The sequence below is a fragment of the Callorhinchus milii genome, unplaced genomic scaffold (genome assembly GCF_018977255.1).
Source record: "Callorhinchus milii isolate IMCB2004 unplaced genomic scaffold, IMCB_Cmil_1.0 Scaffold3, whole genome shotgun sequence".
NCBI classification, from domain to species: domain Eukaryota; kingdom Metazoa; phylum Chordata; class Chondrichthyes; order Chimaeriformes; family Callorhinchidae; genus Callorhinchus; species Callorhinchus milii.
The window spans coordinates 20,821,918-20,843,578 of NW_024704744.1; the positions used below are offsets into that span (position 1 = coordinate 20,821,918).

The following is a 21,661-nucleotide window of genomic DNA, read 5'->3' on the forward strand; positions in this document are numbered from 1 at the left end:
CACAAAATCTTTTGTTGGTGTGGTTAATATTTTGTTCCAGACAGAATGGAATTAATGTCCTTTCTTAGGAAAATAGCTTTCTGATTTTCTATATAGTCCAGCTTCTATCTTGATGGTAATTTGCATAGCGGAAAAAGTTCACTTGCTCCATAAATGGTGCTTTTGAGTCGCATACAAGTGTTTCAAGTGTACAAAGTCCTATATGGCACTGGTGTGCTTGGTGCTTTCTGTATTTGGAAATTCCCTCCATTATTATTTGCCATTGATAATTTTAATTTGTTTTCTAGCTGAAAAGCTGTTTTATTAAACAAGCTTTTGAATACTATATTACAGAAAATTTTCCATTTATCCTTTATTTGGTCAAGTCACTACAGATACAAGTCAAAAAGACATGATTTCAGATTTTATTCCTGTTCCTTATCTTAGTCAGATTGGATTGGTAGTAAAAGTACAAAATTGACCTCAGCATTTGAATTCCTGTTTTTGATTGCCATTCATTGGCCACTGCTGGAAAGTACATTCATGTGGATGGCAGGTGATCACAGAATTCAACTTGACTGTGATGTCCTCATGATTGAAAAGCATGCTAACGCTTAGTATCTCTAGTCTCACATATTTTGGGTGAGATGATGAAGTTACTGGCTGGCACCTATGAGAGTGCATCCAGCATGACATGCTTTCAGGAAAGGCAGGGATGTGGGGGAGGGATATAGCCAAACATCTGGGGTGTGGGTTTAATCTAGAGATTAACTGATTTGTGATTGTTTTAGCAAATGGGAACATGAAAACTTTATGTTTAATTGGTGAAGTGAAGTCCATGTTTGTTTTTGTAAGAGGCATATGGTCTTGATCAGCCAAATGGGCTTTTCTTGTTCTATGCCTTGTTTTTAGGCCAAACAAAATATTGGTAAGATTGTATTAGGTGTCTCAGAAGGGTCAAAACTTATTGTGCTGCTGGAAACCAGTTTTAAAAGCCTTCTCCTTTTACATTGGGAAGTATTGTGGGAGATGCTAAATGCCAGTATGTTGAGTGAAGCAGTGAATAAAGAAAGTAAATTTTGTATTTTTTCTGGGTTTTAAGAGGATTTTCAGTGGTCCTAATGTAGAACTGATTAAACAGTGTAGATTTAGTCGTTTTTTTGTCAACAGTCAGCCTTGAAATGTTTGCCTTCCATTCTAAAGTAGTTAAGAGCTAACAAGGCAAAGAGGTATTGGCTTATTAAAGGAGCTTGATTTTGTAAGATCACTATTTTGTTCTACTTGACTAGAAAAAACAGGCTAAATACCATCAATGTTGACGTGTAAAATTCTTGAATTGGAAAATGCCCTTTATGCTCCATAGCTCTGACGGATTTTGTCAAGTAGGGGAAAGACAAAAGAGTGAATTTGTGCATAGAAGTACCTAAAGTGGTTTATTTTACAAAGATAATCGTCATTTTAAAATGATTCTTTCTACCACTCCTAAATCAGAGGTAGAATGTCCTTTTTGTTTTTGTGTATGTTTAAACTTGCAGTTCAATGTTGAGGCAAAGTGCACCAAGAAGCTAGTGTACTGTCTTCTATGATAAGTACTGTATTAACCTATGTCTGTATTGCTGCAGTCGATGGAAGTCTTTCTTCAGCAGCAGTGCAAAATTACGTCGTTGCCTCCAAGTATGGTTGGCATAATAATCGGAGGATCTTTATCCTACCTTGGAGGTAACAACACCTGAGGACATGTGGCCACTCTTGATGCACATCCACCATGTGTTTCTGGCCATTTGGAAGGCAGAAATGTTATCCTGCCCCTACAAGCTTATTATGCAAATTTACATTGTTCCCATACAGACCTTCCTTGGAGATTACAACAGAAAATTAAATGGTGCTGTGGAACAAATCGTACTCTGAATTGAGATCGTGCCTAATATTCTTAAAAGCGATTTAATTTTTCAAAATTGTAATTAAAGTGTGTGTGTATACATACGCATGTGTTGCACATGCATATGTGTTCCATTTAACAAAAAACTATAAACCCACATTTGTATTTTTATACTGCACAGCCGTACTCCTGGAAGCCGTCAAGCCTCCCCCACTGAAGTGGCTGAACGTCTCGGTCCTAACCAGAACCCTTCAGAAGGTTTAGGCCAGTTGCCCAATGCCACAGCAAATAAGCAACCTGGAGAGGAGTTTCATAATTCTGACACCCAAAATTTAGACACCATTGAGGCCACAGTTGGCCTAGATCCTTTGCAGTTTGACTATACAAGCAGTCAAGTATCCATGGACTCTTCGGCAGCAGCTGTAAGTCTTTTTGACTACGCTTCACAGCAACAGGTTAGTCTCTGCAGATGAGTTGCAGTTTTGATATTTGCTTTCTCCAGAAAATAAAGATCATAGTTGAACATAAATGAAAGCAGACAGTGAATCAAGATCATTTAAAGGTGTGCAAAATCTCTCAGCAGCATTGTAGTTAAATAAAAGGCTATGATAAATGAAACTGCCATCTTATAGCCATGCTAGTAAATACAAAGATTAAGTGTACCATTTATGAACGGCCAGAAATGACAGTGGTATTTTAAGACTTCCAGTCCCAGGTGTAACTCCTGAAGTCCAGTTCAGTCTTTGAGCTCTTTCTGCACTACTCCCGTGGCCCTGGTAAATGCAAATTATCAAATGCAAGGATTATATAACTATTATAACTATGCATATGCCGCTTGGTCACTCAATTCAATGTTGTTCGTCCTGGACCCTAAGTGGAATTTTTTTTTGAATATTGGAATTCATTTTCTTTTTTTTCTCCCCTGAAACGCAAGGTGGAATATTTAATGTGGCTACGATACAGGATGCAACCATCCTGTAGAAGTCATGTCCTGTTGACCAGTCAGAATGTGGCATTGCGACCTGCAGATTTTGGGGACTCCCTTTCCCCAGATATAGTGGCAGCATGTAGCAGTCAAAAAGGTTTGCAGGATTAATAGACAGAATTAAATTGTATGTATTTCTAATGGATTTTTTTTTGTTTTTATGTATGGTTTTAATTTTATAAGAATGCTCAATGGCAATAATAACTTGTCAAAGGCTAAGTGACCCATTTGATTAAAGATCTATTTAATTTGTGTCCAATTTAAGCATAGTCTGCCAAGCTATTACTGTGTTTGAACCACAGTGAGATTCAGTAAAAGATTTAGGGTATTACCCTGTTACACACCTACAATTATCTTGACACAAATTAGATGTAATAATAGTGAAGTAACTGATTTTCTCTTGTAAGAAGTTCATGATTCATCCACCCCAGTTGTGTTGATCTGCAACTTGTTTTCTTCCTCGTGAGATTGATTTATTATAGTACAGTTCCCTCCTGACAGCCCATCTATGACCAGGAACATAATAGGAGGGATTTGCTGTTTGTGAAGCACTTTGATATATTAATGCATTATGCCACTAGGCCTTTTCATTTCTTTAATAAAAACAGAAGTTGTTGGGAACACGCAGCAGGTCAGGCAGCGTCTATGGAGGTAGAGGAAAGTGAGTTAACGTTTCAAGTCAATGACCTTTGGTCAGGACATCGACCTGAAAACTAACTTACTTTTCTCTCTCGCCATAGATACTGCCTGACCTCTGTGTTCCCAGCAACTTCTGCTTTTATTTCAGATTTACAGCATCTGCAGTGTATTGCTTTTTATTTCTTTGTTGATTAGATTATCTTTTCCTTCCTTCGATGTCTGGGATGTCTGACTAAGTTATTTTCATTATGGATTCATTTCTTTCTTTTGCAGTTTAACAGCTCTTGCAACATGCCAGTTTTGTTTATGGCCTGCCCATGTCTCTGTCCTGATGATACTTAATTCTAGGTAGATTGAATGTAAATAGCATTTGATATTTGACAAATGTAAGTTTATGGATATTGTTGCTAAAACAAGAAGAAAAGTTAATCACACATTGGTATTGTTGTATTAAATGGCAGCATTTACCAGTGCAGAGGAGGGCAAATGAAGCTGGTCTCCTCTGCTGCATATTGAGCATTAATGTTTATCCCATTTGTGGTAATTTAGTCTCTTATACTACAAATTTTGGTCACTTCACAGTGACTAACAACTAACTTTATTTACAAGCTGTACTGTGGTTAAAAAATACAATATTTCAGCAAATACTGAAATTTAAAAAATCTATTTTAAAACATAAAATATACACAACTAAGATGAAACAATATGAAACCGACTGCTACGATAGGTTCAAATAAGATCAATGGAATCATCTTCTATTTTTTTCTTCCTGGTCAGTGAATAGAGGGCATCGATTTAAGATAGCTAACAAACTAGGTAATGAGAGATTAGAAGATGTTTTCATGCACAGAGTAGTTAGGATATGGAATGTCCTGCCAGAAGCAGTGTTCAAGCAGAATCCATATTATCTTTCAAAAGGGAATTTGTTAAATACCTTAAAAAGGTATGACTCACAAGGGTATGGGGGAAGGGCAAGTAAACGGAAGATTGTTCTTAAAAAAACAAAATGGCCTTTTTCTGTGCTGTAAATTTCTATGACACTTAGTATTGTGAATTCTGACACTACACACAAAAGCTTTTGGCAGATGTATCAAGTTGAGAATTTTGTACTGATCACAAACCAATTACCATTTTGACCCCTTTAATGCCACTGTTTATTAGCCAATTAGAGGTCTTTAGAAGTAGTTTTCTTGAAACTTCAGTTACCTTCTACTTCTGGTTAGATTTTTTTTCCCAAGAGAGCAATAATAACATCTTGTGCATATTTAGCATGTTAAGTTTAGCTGATTTAAAATTACTTCATTCATTGGCTGTGGATACAATAATATCCATAGATTAGCTACAGAAAATCTATCAAGCACTCCCTTTGTCTACCTTGGAGCAAAGCACTTAAGTAATATGATTTCTCACGTTGTTATGCCAGTCCATCAAGTTTCACATCTCATGACAGTTTTATTTATTTTGTACACGTTCCAGACATTTCCAGAGAGAGAAACATTTAATTATCTTTTCAATATTTTAACAGTTATTAAAGGCAGTATCCACTCTTTTTTAAAATCACATTAGTGTTGTTAAAAGCCATGCTTTGTTTTTGCTGGAATATAATCCTTGAGACTAGACTACTTTGCAACATTACTGGATGTTCAACACCTTCCACCTCATGCATTAGTTGAAATTTGCTTCATTTTCTCTCAACTTCTTTCTCTTCATTCAGTCGCTGTCATTCTTACCCCTTTGTCATTCTCCCTACTATCCTCCATTTGGTTTATGGAAGTCGCCAGTGTAGCCACTGTTCTGTGATTGTATTATGGGTCTGGCAGCCCATAATCAAAATTGGAAATCTGTCTTGAACACTTTCACCCACCATTTGCTGTTGGCTAACTCTAACAATTTTTGTTCTGCACGACACCATTGCGTAATGATAATAATAATCCTTGCATTTGATATAGTGCTTTTCATGTCTTCTAGACGTATCAAAGTGCTTCACAGAATATACTGTAAAGTGAATTGACTGTATATTTGTGGGCGAACGAGGCAGCCAATTGCGCACAGCAATGTCCCACAAACAGTCGTAGATGGAAAATGACCAATTTATTATTGTTTTTTTTTTTGGAGGGATTATTATTAGGCGTGTGGAGTAAGGAAACTTGCCCAAGGTTTCGCCCTCTGCCTGGAATTGAACTCTGGTCTCTCGCTTTGGCAATATCCCACATTTTATGTATATATAAAAACTTTTGCATATTATTTTTCCTGCTCAGTGTTACCTAAATAATGTAGAGCAACTGAGGGGAAAAGACCCAAAACTATGTTGTATAATATTCAGTTACAGGTAGTGGTATCGGCTTCTGTTAATTTGGTAGTGGCGGTTGAGTGATCAGGGTCTTGTGATGTTATCCATATAATATATATATATGAATGATGGTGAAGCCATCATCTTTACAAAGTAGTGATGTTGTATCTTCAACTTCTGCATAGAAGAAAAATCCTGAATGTATGTGCATTTTTAAATAAGGACAGGGCTGTACGGTGAGCATGTTCACGTACGTGTCGCCACATTGCATTTCTATGACTTGATAAGGTGTGTCAATTGTAAGAATAATTGTTTACTCACAACTTGCTCTGCCAGTTGGACAGATTTAAGAAACTAATGTTAACAGCATCAACTCACCAATGGGCATATTTCTGCATAAAGGGATGACAGAAAATACTGATCAAGTAAACAATGACGACAACAAATTGCATTTGTATCGCGGGAAATACGTAAACACCAAATCATCATATGGTATCAAAAGTATTGCCATAATAGGAGCTGTTTACTGAAACCATCAACATTTTGTTCCTGCTCTGTAAATCATTGCTACCTAACTTGTTTCCATTATTATTTTAAAGTATTCCTAAATTGTATTGGCAAAGAGCTTTACCACTGTTATCCAGTCTATCGAGAAATATGCTAATTATTTACATACTATATGTCTATAGAGATTACAAAATATAGGGATATGAAAGATTAAAGCTACTGCAGCATTAAGTAGTGTGATTATACTGGCAAGTTTTGTAACTGCAGTCCAGTCTACAGAAATATGCTATTTCTTTGCAAATTTTGCATTTGTTGAAGTTGTCCAATATCATTCATCATTAAACATTAAGGATATTGCAACATTCTGAACTTTTTGGGTGAGCACCATGTGCAAACATTTTGAAATAACTTGAATCAACTAGGATGACTTGTTGTGTACCGCATTGTAATCTGACAAGTTTTCTTAGGGATTAATAAATTCTGACATCAGAAAATAAAGCTTCAATTTTGGAAACTGGGAAACAATTAGTTAATTGTTATCATGTGGAGATTGTATGTTACTGTAGGTGTTATGGATTCTTCCTTGTGTTGTAAAGTGAGTAATTATACAGGAGGGGTCGTCTTGAGGTGCTGAAGAGCTAGTGTTTAATGTGGCTTTGCAACATGCTGCTATACAAGCATGATATTGTTGCTAAGGATAAAGAGCTACTATAAAAATTAAAGTCACAAGACATTGGCAATTAAAGGGAATTATAAGGAAAGATGAATCTACCTACTGTAACTGGTTAATCAATAATTCTCACCTTGTATAGAGAAATTTGAAGTGGTGTGTGGAGATGTTTACTTCCAATAATTTTTCCACTTACCTGAAATCTTTAATGTATTTAATTAAAAGCAATCAACAGTTGTCTTTCCACTTATTTGTTGAATATGATGTTCTGCTGCATTAAGTTGTCACCTCTGTAATGTAGAAATGTCTTATTGGATTTTAAGCAAATATTTCATCAGCAATATTTTCAATTTGTTTCCTACGTTTCTAAGAAGCAATTAGCTTCAAAATACTGAACTGCAAAGAGACTTCAAGGTCTTGCTTTTTATATTCAGTTTCAAAATACTGTACATGTAACTTTCCATTTCCTTTGTGGCATACAAAAATGAAGTAATTTTTAAATGCAGTATTTCTAAAGTTTCACAATGTTCACATCAATCGTTGCTTGGAAGAGGTTATTTTTTCACATATACATTCTAAAAAGTAAAATTACAATTAAAGTATTGGTTGATTCCCCAAACCTAATTTTTGACCACTTCAAATTGCTTAATAAAGGCATTGTAGCTTTTTAGGGGAATAGGAGGAAAAACAATTAGCAGGTTGATTGTGGATAAAGGGAATCATTTTTATTTTTTTTTCAAAAAACTTGTGTTTTAAATAAGACTCCCAATAAGACTTTATATTTGTTTTAAATCTATAGTTGAGTTAAATTTAGATGCTACTGAGACTATTTTCATCTTATTTAATATAAAATAAACCTATTTCATACAAGAGTTAATTTGAAACCCTAATCCACCTAAGAAATTGAATTGAATGCTGATCATGTTGGGCATTAACTTAATGTTTCTGATGGTGCTAGATGTGACTTGTAGTTTATCCTGTTCAAATGCATTATTGGATGCTATTCCACTACATACTTATACTTGGTGGAGTAGTAGGAGTGATTGTTGGAACATTTTCCTTTCACCTATTTCCTCTACTATGGTTCTGTTACTTTCAATTCGTGAAGAACCAATGGGAAAAAAGTATAGGAGTATTTTGCTGTGGGTCTCTACATTCAGTTTGTAATTGTACATTACAGCTCTTCCAACGGCAAAATGCACTGACAGTACAACAGCTGACTGCAGCCCAACAGCAGCAGTATGCACTGGCGGCAGCCCAGCAGCCACACATAGGTAAGCAGCAAGAATAAGCTAAGCAGTTAGTATTTGTTGAGGTATACCCTTTTCCCTTAGTGAAGCCAAGTCTGAAACATTCCATTTGATTAAATGTGCACTAATTTTTGTAATCGTTTGTGAATTCTGGATGTACACTTGTGTAAAATGTTTAGCATAAAAATAAATCACACCAGCCAAATAGAATTGTTTCCAGGTTACTTAAAATAGTTGACAAATTTATCAAATGCATTGAGTTGATCTTTGTAGATAAAGGGTAATATTTGTGAAACAGATTCATTCAGAATGTACAGTGGTACTTAGTAATTTTACTGTGACAATGATATTGTGTAGTATAACGTGTGCAAAAATTAAAATTGTAATGTGCTTAATAGACCTGGTTTTCATACTCAAATGATATGAAAATTTGATTCTTAGCATAATTGAATTGTGAGCATTTAACACCTATGCACAAGTATAGTAGATTATAGTATGAATGGTATGGTTAGGTTAACCCTAATTTAAGTAACAATACTGTAATTGTTATAGTATATAAACAGGAGTTTACTTTGAACCCAGGAAAAATAGTCACTGAATCATGACCACCTTAGTTTCTTTTAATGGCGTTGAGCTAAAGATCCTGTTTGAGGACTGATATAAAACATCAGATCATCAAATCTCTAATTTTAGAAACAAATATATTAATCACTGTAAATAAATACCTATTAAATACTTTTAAGGATTGAAGGAAAAACAAATGCTGGACATCTACATCAAATTGATCAATATTTGAAGAACAATAATCGGATTGAAAAATAAATACGACTCCCAAAATATTACCCAACTATTTTTATATGCAAATTTGCCTTAAGTACTTTCTGAAGTTTTTTTTATTTCCAAGTATTGAAATATTGGAAATAACTTTTCATATTGTTTGATTTCATTCAATAGTATGTTGGTCTTTGCCCATTGGGGGAAATCACTCTTGAGCATTGATTCTTTCATTAAAATTGTATTTTTTTAATCTGCTGTACCAGAAACTCAATTGTGACAATTAATGCTAATACATCTTAGCACTAGAAGCAATTGAAAAATAAATGTTTGTTCCAATGTATGTTGATACAAAAACATCGTCCTCTTGAGTAATTTCACCAATGAACAAAGACCAGCATTCTGTTTGATAAGTTTCAACTTTAATCAAAGAAGGATGAAGACTGTAATGGATAATTACAATTTTATAGATTTCTCAATGTCTGAGGCTTGAGTAGTTATTAACTTTTAAATGTTATGGGTGCCAGTCTGTAGTTCATAACACAGCCATGTTCATGTTTCAGGTATGCATAGGAGCACAAATCCATATATATATATGTAATATATCTTGAGTTGTTGCATAGTAGGTAACTGAGAACATGAGTAGTATTTCCATTTAATTCTTCTATTCCCCCATCTTAGCATATTGTAGGAATGGTGCATTACCTTTGATTACATAAAGAGAATAATGCACAGCTCAGTGTACAATTGTGATTTTAATTCAAGATGATATTTTATATTTGCAGTTTTGCTAACAGTAGCTGTTCACCATTGCGGTTTCAAATACAAATACATATATTAGAATATTTACATTCATAGTAATGACATCCTTTGGATACTGTACCTCATTACACGACTAAATGTCATTTGGATGGATATGTGTCTGGGAGTTTTAACTGGCATTTTGCAGTGTAGACCGTGGAATGTTTAACTTAATGTTTGTGCTATTTCAAAAAGGATGTTAATCTCAAAATCATCCACTGGCTTCTTGTGTCCTTCTCACAGCCTTATTGTGTATTTCATTCACTTTCTCTTGTAAACTGGACCGAGCATGCAATGCTGTTATATTCTTGGCATCTCCTCAAAAGCCTAGTACAGTCATTAACAATAGCTCCTTCTGGCCAATTAAATTAACAGATCATTGCCTTTCTCAAGTTTACATTGTAAAGAGAAAATCATGGATAAAATCCAGTTTGATACAACTGTTGACCTCTCCTAATGATTTTACTCTCTGCCCCCCCCCACACACACACACACACACACACACTCCTCCAGCAAAATATATATCCATTGCTTTTTAAGATTGGTTGCTTCTCCCCATCATTGCTAAGTTATTTTCCTCCATTTATGTTCCCTGACTATTCCCAGACAATCAGACAGTGTTTCTATGAACTGGTTGGTAGGAGATTTATGAAAGTGGTGTCAGTGAGCTTGCTGTCATTTTTTTCCCCCTCTAATCTTGCTTATGGTTGCTATCTCCCTCATTGACCTGTTTGAGATTTGAAGCTCAGTATATGAAATCACAGGCAAATATAATGCAGCATTTGGCCATGCTGTTCCCTTTTTTAAAAAAAATGTGGGAGGGGTGGGGGGGTTGCGTGTGGAACTGGTGTCCTATTCAGGGAATGCCCTTCACTTGTCTGTGATGATATTATTTGTGGATAATTTCCAAACAAATTAGTTATTATACCCCATGTTTTTCTTCTTCTCGGACAGCAGGTGTGTTTTCAGCAGGCCTTGCTCCAGCTGCTTTTGTGCCAAATCCTTACATCATCAGTGCTGCCCCACCAGGCACAGATCCATACACTGCAGCAGGACTGGCTGCAGCAGCTACTTTAGCAGGTGAGAGTTGATATGGTGGCATAACAGCTATTAATAGGTTATCAAAAGCATATGCAATGCGCATGGTAACTTAACTATTTCACTGAGGGTGAGTTTGATTTTTAAAAGATGACAACAACTTGCATTTATATAACGCACTTCACGTGGGTCAGCGCTTCAGAGCACTTAACAGTAGCCGGGAAGGGGTGGGGGGATGACTGTAAGCACTGTCAAAGATCACAGATAAGTATATTTTAATAGTTTTGAATGTAACAAAGTTAGTGTTGTAGCTGCACCATTAATATTTGTTTTCATTTTGAATATTTAAAATTGTTGAGACTTACCTCTTGGTCATAGTTTGAATATAAGCAGCATTTGTGAATTTGGAAAGTGTAAAATATCTATTTACTATCTATTACTTAACTACACCGTATTCCAACATTATACATGTTGAGTGGTTGTCTTGGTAAAAATTCTAATAGAACGATGTTCAAAATCATATTTTATTGATAATGGATTTGATGCACTTTGAGATGTCTGAACGATGTAATAAGGTGCTATATCAAATGCAAGGATTATTCTCTCCATGATAACATATTAGTTTAAGTTCATAAAATTGCGTCCAGCCTTATAATGGGGCCTGATAGCTAGTCAGTGCTTCACATGATTGGTGATACCATTGTACAGAAAGCCAATACTGTGCAACATGCAGGAAGTCACATTGGCAGCAGCCTGACAACCTGGAAATCATTGGAAGTGGGTCCCCAGGCACCTGTATTCTAAGCAAACCCACATACAACAAAAACAAAGCACATTATAACAGGGCTGAACTATATGCAGTGCTAGTCAAGATTACTGGACTGCACGAAGGTTGTGTACCATTATTAATTCACCATTGCACCTTTTCATCCTAGGCCCCACCGTTGTCCCACCTCAGTACTATGGAGTCCCATGGGGTGTGTATCCAGCCAACTTGTTCCAACAGCAAGCAGCTGCAGCAGCTGCAAGCAACTCCGCCAATCAGCAGGCTGCAAACCAGGCCCAGCAAGGGCAGCAACAAGTATGTCATCTTTATGTTTAGTTACCAATTCATCCTCCGTAATAAAATGGCATCACTACATCTTTGTGTTTTCAGTAGATAGAGCTGTATGTAAATAAAAAAAAGTTGAAAGGTATGGTATAAAGAAATCTACTAATTCTGATTTTTTTGGGAGACAATGTGTTTAGTATTGGATTTTTTTTAAAAAAAGGTTAAGACTTCCTTTTTTTTACAGATTTTATCTGGTGTAATTTTGATTTGATTAAAAGCTAGATCTACTCTACTTACCTATGTTGTTGTCAGTGTTTAATATGTTAGTAATGGCTGAAAACGTTTATGTGAAAATAAAATGTTGACTTTTATCTACTTTTGTTAAATAGGTTCTGCGTGGTGGCAATCAGCGTCCTCTCACTCCAGGCCAGGGCCAGCAGGTCAACAAGCGGACTCACTAGCAGCTGCAGCCAATCCAGCTCTTGCTTTCAGCCAAGGTCTCGCTACAGGAGTGCCAGGTACTGTATATCCATTTGTGTGTAGGCAATTAGAGTTGAGGATATTGCAGCATCTGCTGACCTCACAATATATCCCTGGTGTAAGTTTCTCACTTTCCATAAAGGAAATGCCTCATTCTCTCAATGCCATATAACCTATCTTATTTTGCCCTTTTTAACTTGTTAATTTTCATTTTAGTTGCCCTCCACTGCAGGTATAACTGTTCATTATTTTTCGTTCCTTGCATCTTTTTAAGTTGTTTCTGCAAGAGCGTTAAGTTAATTTTGACCCCTCCCTACCCCCAATTCAGGCTCTATGATATTACTATATTTCACCTTTGCATGGTAGCATACATCCATTCCGCACAGAAATAAATTGACTTAATTTTTCTTATTTTAATCTCGATTCACTCCTATGGTTTTAGAAACATAGAAATCTACAGTGCAAAAGGAGGCCATTCAGCCCATCAAGCCTGCACCGGCTCACGTAGCAAGGAGATCACTTCAGTCCCACTGCCTCACCTTAATCTCCATACCCCTTCAAGCCCCACTCTTACATATGCCTGTCTACTTCCCTCTTGAAAGCTACAATGGACTCCACATCCACCACACTACTCGGCAGGACGTTCCAAATACCAACTACTCTGGGTGAAAAAATTCCACCCAAGTTCTCCTTCTGCTCTTCTTGTGGCTGTCTTATAACAATGTCCCTAGTTACTGATTCCCCTATCAATGGAAATAACTTCTCTCTATTTACCCGAACAAAACCCCTCATGATTTTGTATATCTCAATCAGCTCCCCCCCTCTACCTTCTCTGCTCCAAAGAAAACAGGCCCAGCCTCTCCATTCTCAAGATGCACAAACATCTTTCCTGAAGTGAGGTGCCCAAAACTCAACAAAACTCTAGTTCCAGCCTGACCAATGATTTATGCAAACTTAGCATCATTCCTTTTCTTGTAGTTGAAATGTTGGTTCATCTTCAATTTTGCACAATTTCTTGATTTCTGTATCAAATCAGCTATATGGTCATCATTGAAATTTGAGTGTTCTGTGGGCTGACAAAGTACACCAAATATATCATCTGCCCTAGATTTATTTTTCATCCTCTAGGCAATACTGATTACCTTCTGTGAAAATTGTTTGTACTTACAACTGTCTCTTGTGGTTTTCCATGCTGTTTCTACTTTACCACTGGGATATTACAATGCTTATCATGCAGATTTCCTGCCACCTTTTACTTGTACAATTCTCTACGTATTCATCTTGATTTGGTGGTAGTTGTCAAGTACAATTTTGTTGGCCGTATCATTACTAATTTTCACCCAGATTTCATGTTTTATTTCCCCTTTGCTGTGATATTGTTGGTAATGCTACTCCTTTACTTCACTTAATATCAACTACCCATGGAAACTTTGCTCAGTGCAACTTTTCGGAGTGGCATTCCTGCTGGTTGGCATCACATAGTTCTGGTTAACGCAAATGGTCTTCTGGGAGATTCCTTATTAAGGGGTCCAATGCAAAATGAACTTGGGTTTGTGATACCAGCAAACAAAAAAACAGCTGGACACTATGCTTGGTGTTACTGGCCAATAATTTATCTGCAGCATAACTAAACCAGCAGCACAAAGAAATATTATCAAGCTACGGTATAGGGGTTGGAAACTGAGAGAAAGTCAGGGATAAAGAGAAAGTTAGAGCCGGAGCTAGAGAGAGTCAGCCTTGTGAGTGTTCACAGGCAAGTCAACCATTAGGGAATATCACAGCCAAGCCCAATCCTGTCCTCATAAAACATTCACCCATGCACGCTTTCCAGGAATCGTTGGATAGCGATCAGGAGTGAGATGCCTGGCTGATTTTCTTTTCTCTCTTTTCCCCCTCTAGCTCAGGGGTGCTGAGACCAATTGCAAAATCCCTACTGTTGCCCTGGCTGCTTTCAGCTAATTCAGCGCAGATTGGGAATCAACCGTGGGACCATCTTTGACTGTATGATTCAGTTCTGCTTTGAACAGCTTGTCAATTGAACTATCAGAGGGGTGTACTTGTTCCTTAAGTGTAAAAGTTACTATCCATGTACAACTTTAGTCATCATAGTTAGCTTAAAGTTACACCTTTTTTTTCTCTTTCTTTCTCTTGTTGTCTCGCTCTCCCCTCCCACCCTCCCAAGCATAAGCTTTAAGCAAACTATGACGGTCTGAGAAATAAGCAATTTAACTGCAGCTTTTCTATTTTATGTAGGTTATCAAGTTCTAGCCCCAGCTGCCTATTATGATCAAAATGGTACCTTGGTAGTGGGACCTGGAGGAAGGGCTGGACTGGGGACACCAGTTCGGCTAGTGGCTTCAACACCTGTTCTCATCAGTCCTGCCGCAGCACAGGCTGGTAAGTTCAAACTTATTACTGCATACAAATACAATAATTTTGATATACAAGATGCCTCTACATACGAATAGTATGTTGCACTTCTTCATGCCTTCACTTTTTTTTACAGTAATTTGTCTTATTCCTTCATTGAGGCTTTTCTTGATTATTTTCCGGTAATACTCAAAAAGGTTGTATCGGTCTAGATATATTTTGCATTGATTCAGTCTTATGGTTTCAATACATGTCTACTTATGCTTTGTAAAATCCTTTGGAAGCAAGCATTTTGAATGCTGGTCTTTAATTCTTCTCATTGGAGCATTGCAAGCATGTTGCCGTAATAAGACCTAGTTACCAAAGGGGGAAATATCTTAGATGTTTTTAACAGCCTTTGCAGCTACACTTCCTATCTCTCCCACCCCCACACACACACACAACAAATTACACTTGTATAGCACCCTTCATGTCGGAAAGACGTCCCAGGGCGCTGGAAAGTCAGGGTTTTCTGCACCTGAGCTGGGGTTTGGGGTCAGGAGGGCAGGGAGTGATGGGGATGGGATGGTGGCTAAAGGCACGGCCGAAGAGGAAGGTCTTTAGTTGGTATGTGAAGGAGGCAAGAGATGGGGCAAGGCGGAGGGATTGTGGGTTAGAGTTCCAGAGTGTGGGCGCAGAGATGCTGAATGCCCGACTGCCAATGGTGGGGTGCGGAGTGTGGGAGAACCTGAAGCAGGCCGGTGTCCGTTGAGCGGACAGTCTCATGGGGTTAATAAGTCAGAGAGGTAGAGGGGGAGCAAGACCGTGGAGGGCTTTGAAGGTGAGAACAAGGGTTTTATAATCGGTTCTCATGAGGGATGGGGAGCCAGTGAAGTTGTGCAAGAATCTGGGTGATTGGTTTGCAGACCTTGGTGCCGGAGAGGACATGAGCTGCAGAATTCTGACTAATCTACAGTTTGTGGAGGGAAGAATTGGGAAGTTCAGCGAGTAGGCAGTTGGCGTAGTCAAGCCGGGACGTGATGAAAGCCTGCATCTCACACATGCACACATTATTTTCCTAATTAATATATTACCAGTCACAGGTTTCACATCTGGCAGCCATGGCACAAAGGTTTGATTGTTTTTATTGGTGTGTATCTGTGCATGTATATTAGTTCTCCTTTAAAGATTTTTGTTTCCTCCTTTTTCCTATCCCTCTACCTCTCCAGGTTTTCCTTTAGAATGGCTTCAATTTGAAGAGTAGCTTTAAGTGTCCCCTCTCTTTATAAATCTTGAGGGTCATTCTTGATGAAATGCAGTCTCCGTTATTGCAGCATGTCTTGATTTCCAGCACTATTAACCTATTTTTCTGAAAATCCCTGCGACAGTAGTTTAAGAATTTGCTGGCTTTTGAAAACTGTTTAAGTATAAACAGTATAAATTCTACTTCCATGTGAAAGTTGTGAAATATCTCTAGTGTTCTAGATTTGGCATTTTGGCATATATCTTTGCCTTTCTGTTGAGTGGTGTTCCTGGTCTTCAGATCCTGCCACAATCTTGCCCCACCTTACATATGCAATCTTCTTCCGCCCTTCATTATTTCAACCTGTGCTTTCAGCTCTTCTGACTCTGGTCTATTGCTTGCTCCACACTCTTTACTCCATTACTCCATAAATCCTATTAAATAGGATCAGAATCTGATTGCGTGCAAGGTGTTCTTTCGAATTCCTGTCTGCTTCTAATTGTAAAAATTCTCACATGGAGAACATACATGTTTATTAGTTCAGTCAAGAGTGTCAATGAACTTGAGGTTGTACATTTTTAAATGTTTGTTCTTTCACCTTGGATGAACATAGAACTATTACACTGCATTTATAATGTCTCTCCATGTGGGCTATTTGCCCCTTTTCAAGAAACTGGCAATCTATTTTGTCATGCACTTTAAATTGGGTAATCCAGTTTCATTGTGTGGATCTCTTTTATGTTGATGGGAACAAGACTATTCTTAAAACACTATTTATGTAGGATGTGTGTTCAGGTGGGGAAATGATGGGGGCTTTAGTCCTTTTAGTCATCAAATTAGGTTTGCATCGGTGGCTGTTTCAGTAACGTATGGAAATTGGATTTTTTTAAAAAAAATTATGCCACTGATTTTTTTAACTTAAATATTTGGTATTGTCCTATTCAACAGCTGCAGCAGCTTCAGCTAATGGAACAGCAAACAGCTTAGGGACAGCAAATGGCCTTTTCCGTCCAATGGGAACTCAGCAACAGCAGCAGCAGCAACAACAGCAGCAAAACAACAACCTACAGTCGAACTCATTTTATGGCGGAAACTCACTGTCAAATAATTCCCAGAGTAGTTCTTTGTTCTCTCATGGGCAAGGGCAGCCAGGCAACACCTCACTTGGCTTTGGAAACAGCAACTCATTGGGTGCTGCTATTGGTTCAGCACTTGGAGGATTTGGATCGGCAGGTAAATCAATCTCATTTGGAGTTGGCCTCTCTCCATCTTGCCCGATTTAGCTTTTGTTTCTCCTCTGATTTTAGTTAGTCAAACAGGTTGTGAGAATAGCATACGTTTAGTTCCATTGTGATCTAGAGGGCAAGCTAGAGCAAAAATAACCACAGTTAATGGAATGGTTAGAGGGGATAAATGTATACAACAATCCTTTATTACCTAACTGGAAATACAATTGTAATGTGGAAAGCGTACATTGCCATTCCTTTTAAGAAAATGAGAATTTTTTTCCAGCTGTACTGAAGAAAAACACCTACCGTTACAAATATTTGAAGTGGCCAAGGACCTCTCCTTCAGCTGCCTGCACAGTTATAAAAACAATGTAGAAATTAGTTCAAACTTTGGTGCCTTTTTTTTAAAGTATTGGCGTAGGAAATGCATGTACTAATAAAATAATAAATCTTGTAGTTGATATAATGCCTTATCACTTTGTTGAGATGTCTCAAAGTGCTTCACAGAATATAATGTGAAGTCAATTGGCATGCTATGTCAATTTATGAAAGAGAGAGCAGGGTCCTATAGGCCTAGAAACATCTCCTGACAATTACAAAGCCACTAAACTTGATTTGTTAGCAGGCCCAGTGCTACTAAGAAATCTAATTCATTGATTGATGATGGTATACTGAAGTTACCATCTTCACAAGTGCAGGCTTGGGCCTAGTTGTAACATTTCCTCATTTGAAATGATGTAATACTGATTGTTTCTGGTATCCAAATTTACATGGGAGCTTCAGCTGGTGACATCCATCGACTACCCTTCTCCTACAAATGGCAGAAGCAGATGCCTTTTTAGGATCCAGACACTCGTCAGATATCTCTACCTATTTAATAGATTTTGTCCAAATGGATTCAATAATAGGCCTGCAAATCTGAAATCCATGTCAGTGCTTGCAGTGACGATTCCTTGTCCATTTTTAATTTGTTCATGCACAAATTAATTGGGTGTTAGATATTCTGAGAAATTCTACTTCGGTGCAATTCTGTTAACATTTGTGGGGAATTGCAATCAATATAATTAACTAATGGAGTATTCTTTGAAAAGCTTATTTTATGCCTGAAAGCATACTGTCACATGTGACTATCACACATACAGTATTTTAAAGTACAAATCAACATTTACTTTTGAATTTTCTCTCAAAAATCTAGTTCTCTGGAAAACATGTTTTCATTTACAGTCCCAATAGTTTGCATAGGTTTGTGGAATGTAACATTTTGCATTACATTCCAAGGCAACAAAACCGCTTACTGCATAAGGTAGAAATTCAAATATTATAGGAATTTACAGTGTTGAAAGCTTGCTTGAATGAGTTTTTAAATGTTCCTCTGCAGTTGGAAAAAGCATTAATCTAAATTTTAGTACTAAATCATTGGTTAAAAAGTTATTCAAATATTAAATCGAACAGCATTTTCAATACCCATTTTGAAATCCTGTTTTACAGTTGGCAACTCTGGAAATGCTGGTATATCCAGGAGGGACTCGTTGTCTGCTAGCTCTGATCTGTACAAGCGATCAAGTAACAGTTTGGCTCCTATAGGACAGCAGTTCTACAGTGGCCTGGGGTTCTCTTCTTCCCCTGGTCCAATTGGCATGCCTCTCCCTAGTCAGACTGCTAGTCACTCTCTGACACCACCTCCATCTCTCTCCTCGCATGGGTCTTCGTCCAGCCTTCATCTTGGTAGGTTTGCTATTTTGTGCATTAATACTTGTTTAAAATCTTAATATTCAGGACTTCAGCTCATAAGTAAAGAGTAGGTTTACATTGATGCAAAGTCTTGTGTGTTTTCATTTGTAGAGTTTTGACAGGAGTCAGAATCTCATGCAGTGGGTAGTGAATTTTATAAACTGGAAATGATAGTCTAGGTTTTGCAGTAATGTACCTAACATTGATGGATATAGTAATCACTGGTGACTTAATATGTTAATTAACTGTGTTGCTCCAGTGGAGGAGCTTAGCACCAGCGCAGGCACAGGGGTCCAATGGCCACTTTCTGTTTTTATCACATCAATGATTTTGAAACATTCCATACGAACCTGTATGGTTTTTAGAATTGACTTGTACATGGGTTTATGCTCATTTGAATCCAGAAGTAATCTGCATACATTCAAGGAAAATTGCCGGAGTGGAGTATTAGAAAGGCAACTTACAAAACTGCATTTTTCCTGTTTGAATTTTGTCTGAATAACATACACATAATTTACATTTTGACAAATATACTGTTACTAAATGAAAGGAAAGGTTTTGAAGTGCTGTTACTAAGTACATCAAACTATTGTAATCTTGAGCACACATGTATTTACATTAGTACGCTAGACTACGGCCAGACTACGGCACTACCTCACCCCTCGCCAGACTACGGCACTACCTCACCCCTCACGCTGCTGAAACTCTGGTCCACGCCTTTGTCACCTCAAGGCTGGACTATGGGAACTCTCCTCGCCGGCCTTCCCGCCACCTCCCTCCACAAGCTGCAGGTCATTCAGAACTCTGCAGCTCGTGTACTGTCCCGCACCAGGCTTCGCGACCACATCACTCCCACCCTCGCTCACCTCCACTGGCTCCCCATCCCCCAGAGGATTGATTTCAAGATCCTCATCCTCACCTACAAGGCCATTCACGGCCTTGCTCCCTCCTACCTCTCCAACCTACTATCCCCCTACCTACCTGCCCGTACCCTCCGTTCCTCTGGCTCTGGTCTGCTTCACGTCCCCGCCCCAACCGCCCTACCATCGGTGGTCGGGCCTTCAGCCTCTCAGCCCCGAGGCTCTGGAACTCCATCCCCAGTGCCTTCACCTTTCCTCCTCCCTTTCCTCCTTCAAGGCCGGTCTCAAAACCTTTCTCTTTGACCGTGCCTTCAGCTCCCCTCTCGACTCTCTTCCCCTCCTCGCTCCCTCCCTTCCCTCCCCTCACCCTGACCATTTCCCCCTCCTCGCTCCCTCCCTTCCCTCACCCTGACCATTTCCCCCCTGCTCGGGTCATGACCCAACTGTGCAGCGCCTTGGGACGTCCTCCTGACGTGAAAGGCGCTTTATAAATGGAATCTTGTTGTTGTTGTTGTTGTTGTTGTAGTACAATTTTAACTGTTTTGAGTTTTTAGAAAAAGATAAGGTAATTGAAGAAGAGCCGGTTTTGGATGTAAACCGTGAGCTATTGTACAGAAGAATTATTGAACTTTTATGTTCAGTACAGTGTGCGTTGATGGGGTTCTCCTCTTCCCCTGGTCCAATTGGCATGTGTTGATATTGTGTGTTACCAATATAGGTGGACTGACAAATGGTAGTGGGCGATTCATCTCTGCGGCACCAGGAGCTGAAGCTAAAAATCGCAATGGGATTAATTCATCGAGTTTGTTCAGCTCCAGCAGCCAGCTCTTTCCTCCATCTCGCCTTCGTTACAGCAGGTCTGACATTATGCCTTCGGGCCGAAGCAGGCTGCTTGAAGACTTCAGAAACAATCGTTTCCCCAATCTTCAGCTCCGCGATCTGGTTGGTCACATTGTGGAGTTCTCCCAGGACCAGCATGGTTCTAGGTAGGTTGGTATGTTCTCATGGTTCATTCAAGTTGTATAATAACAACTTGCATTTCACGCAGGTCAGTGTCTCGGATCACTTAATATTGATATAGTGACATCCAGTTTAGCGCTATCTCACCTCTAAGCTGGAACGGTGGTACACCTGGCGTTCAGCATTAAAAATGATCCAATTCTGGGCCATATTCTCAGTGCTAATAGCATTAGAAATGAAGCAGAGACTTGGAATGTGGCACTGCCCACAGGTCATCGTAATTAGTTTCAGATTGGACTATATTTCAGATCACCTACAATAACATTAATGTCTAAAACCACATGATTAGGGTATTATGAAACGCCCTGTAGAGGAGGATTTTTTAGCTGACATAGAATCGGCATTGCTCGGTGATGCATGTCAAAGTTACGGTAATGTAGACTTGTGCACCACACATTTTGAGCAAATAACTAAATTATTTAGGTTGCTTACTTGTGAAAGTAACTGCCATTGTGATTTATTGTATTTTTTTAACCAACAGATTTATCCAACAGAAGTTGGAACGTGCTACACCTGCAGAACGGCAGATGGTTTTCAGTGAGATCCTACAAGCAGCGTACCAACTGATGACTGATGTGTTTGGAAATTATGTAATTCAGAAATTCTTTGAGGTAACTGTATTTTTATGAAGTATTTCATTTGAAAATTATCTCGAGTGTTATCTTAACTTATTCTGAGTACCTTTTCAGCTCTTTCTATTGGTTTTATTAGAGTAGCAGGAAGGATCCTTGAATGTAGGCTTAAGGGCTGATTAACATTGCAGTGACTCATCATTGATGAGTTACACCATTGCTTACACACAAATTAATGCTGCCACTTTCTGAAATTCTACAATATAAAAACATTGAAAAAGGTTAAAGATTAGACAAAAGCACATTTGTAGTTG

The 21,661-nt window shown here is 38.2% G+C and overlaps 1 protein-coding gene across 1 annotated transcript in view; it reads left to right on the top strand.

Annotated features, from left to right (window-relative positions):
- The window catches only part of LOC103187477 (pumilio homolog 2), a 57,091-nt gene that overhangs the window by 25,075 nt on the left and 10,355 nt on the right, over positions 1-21,661 (top strand). The window contains 11 exon segments of the mRNA XM_007906991.2: positions 2,040-2,313; positions 8,130-8,223; positions 10,729-10,854; positions 11,748-11,893; positions 12,253-12,298; positions 12,301-12,381; positions 14,597-14,740; positions 16,884-17,168; positions 18,653-18,889; positions 20,474-20,741; positions 21,257-21,386. Coding sequence (XP_007905182.2) covers positions 2,040-2,313; positions 8,130-8,223; positions 10,729-10,854; positions 11,748-11,893; positions 12,253-12,298; positions 12,301-12,381; positions 14,597-14,740; positions 16,884-17,168; positions 18,653-18,889; positions 20,474-20,741; positions 21,257-21,386 — 1,831 coding nt within the window.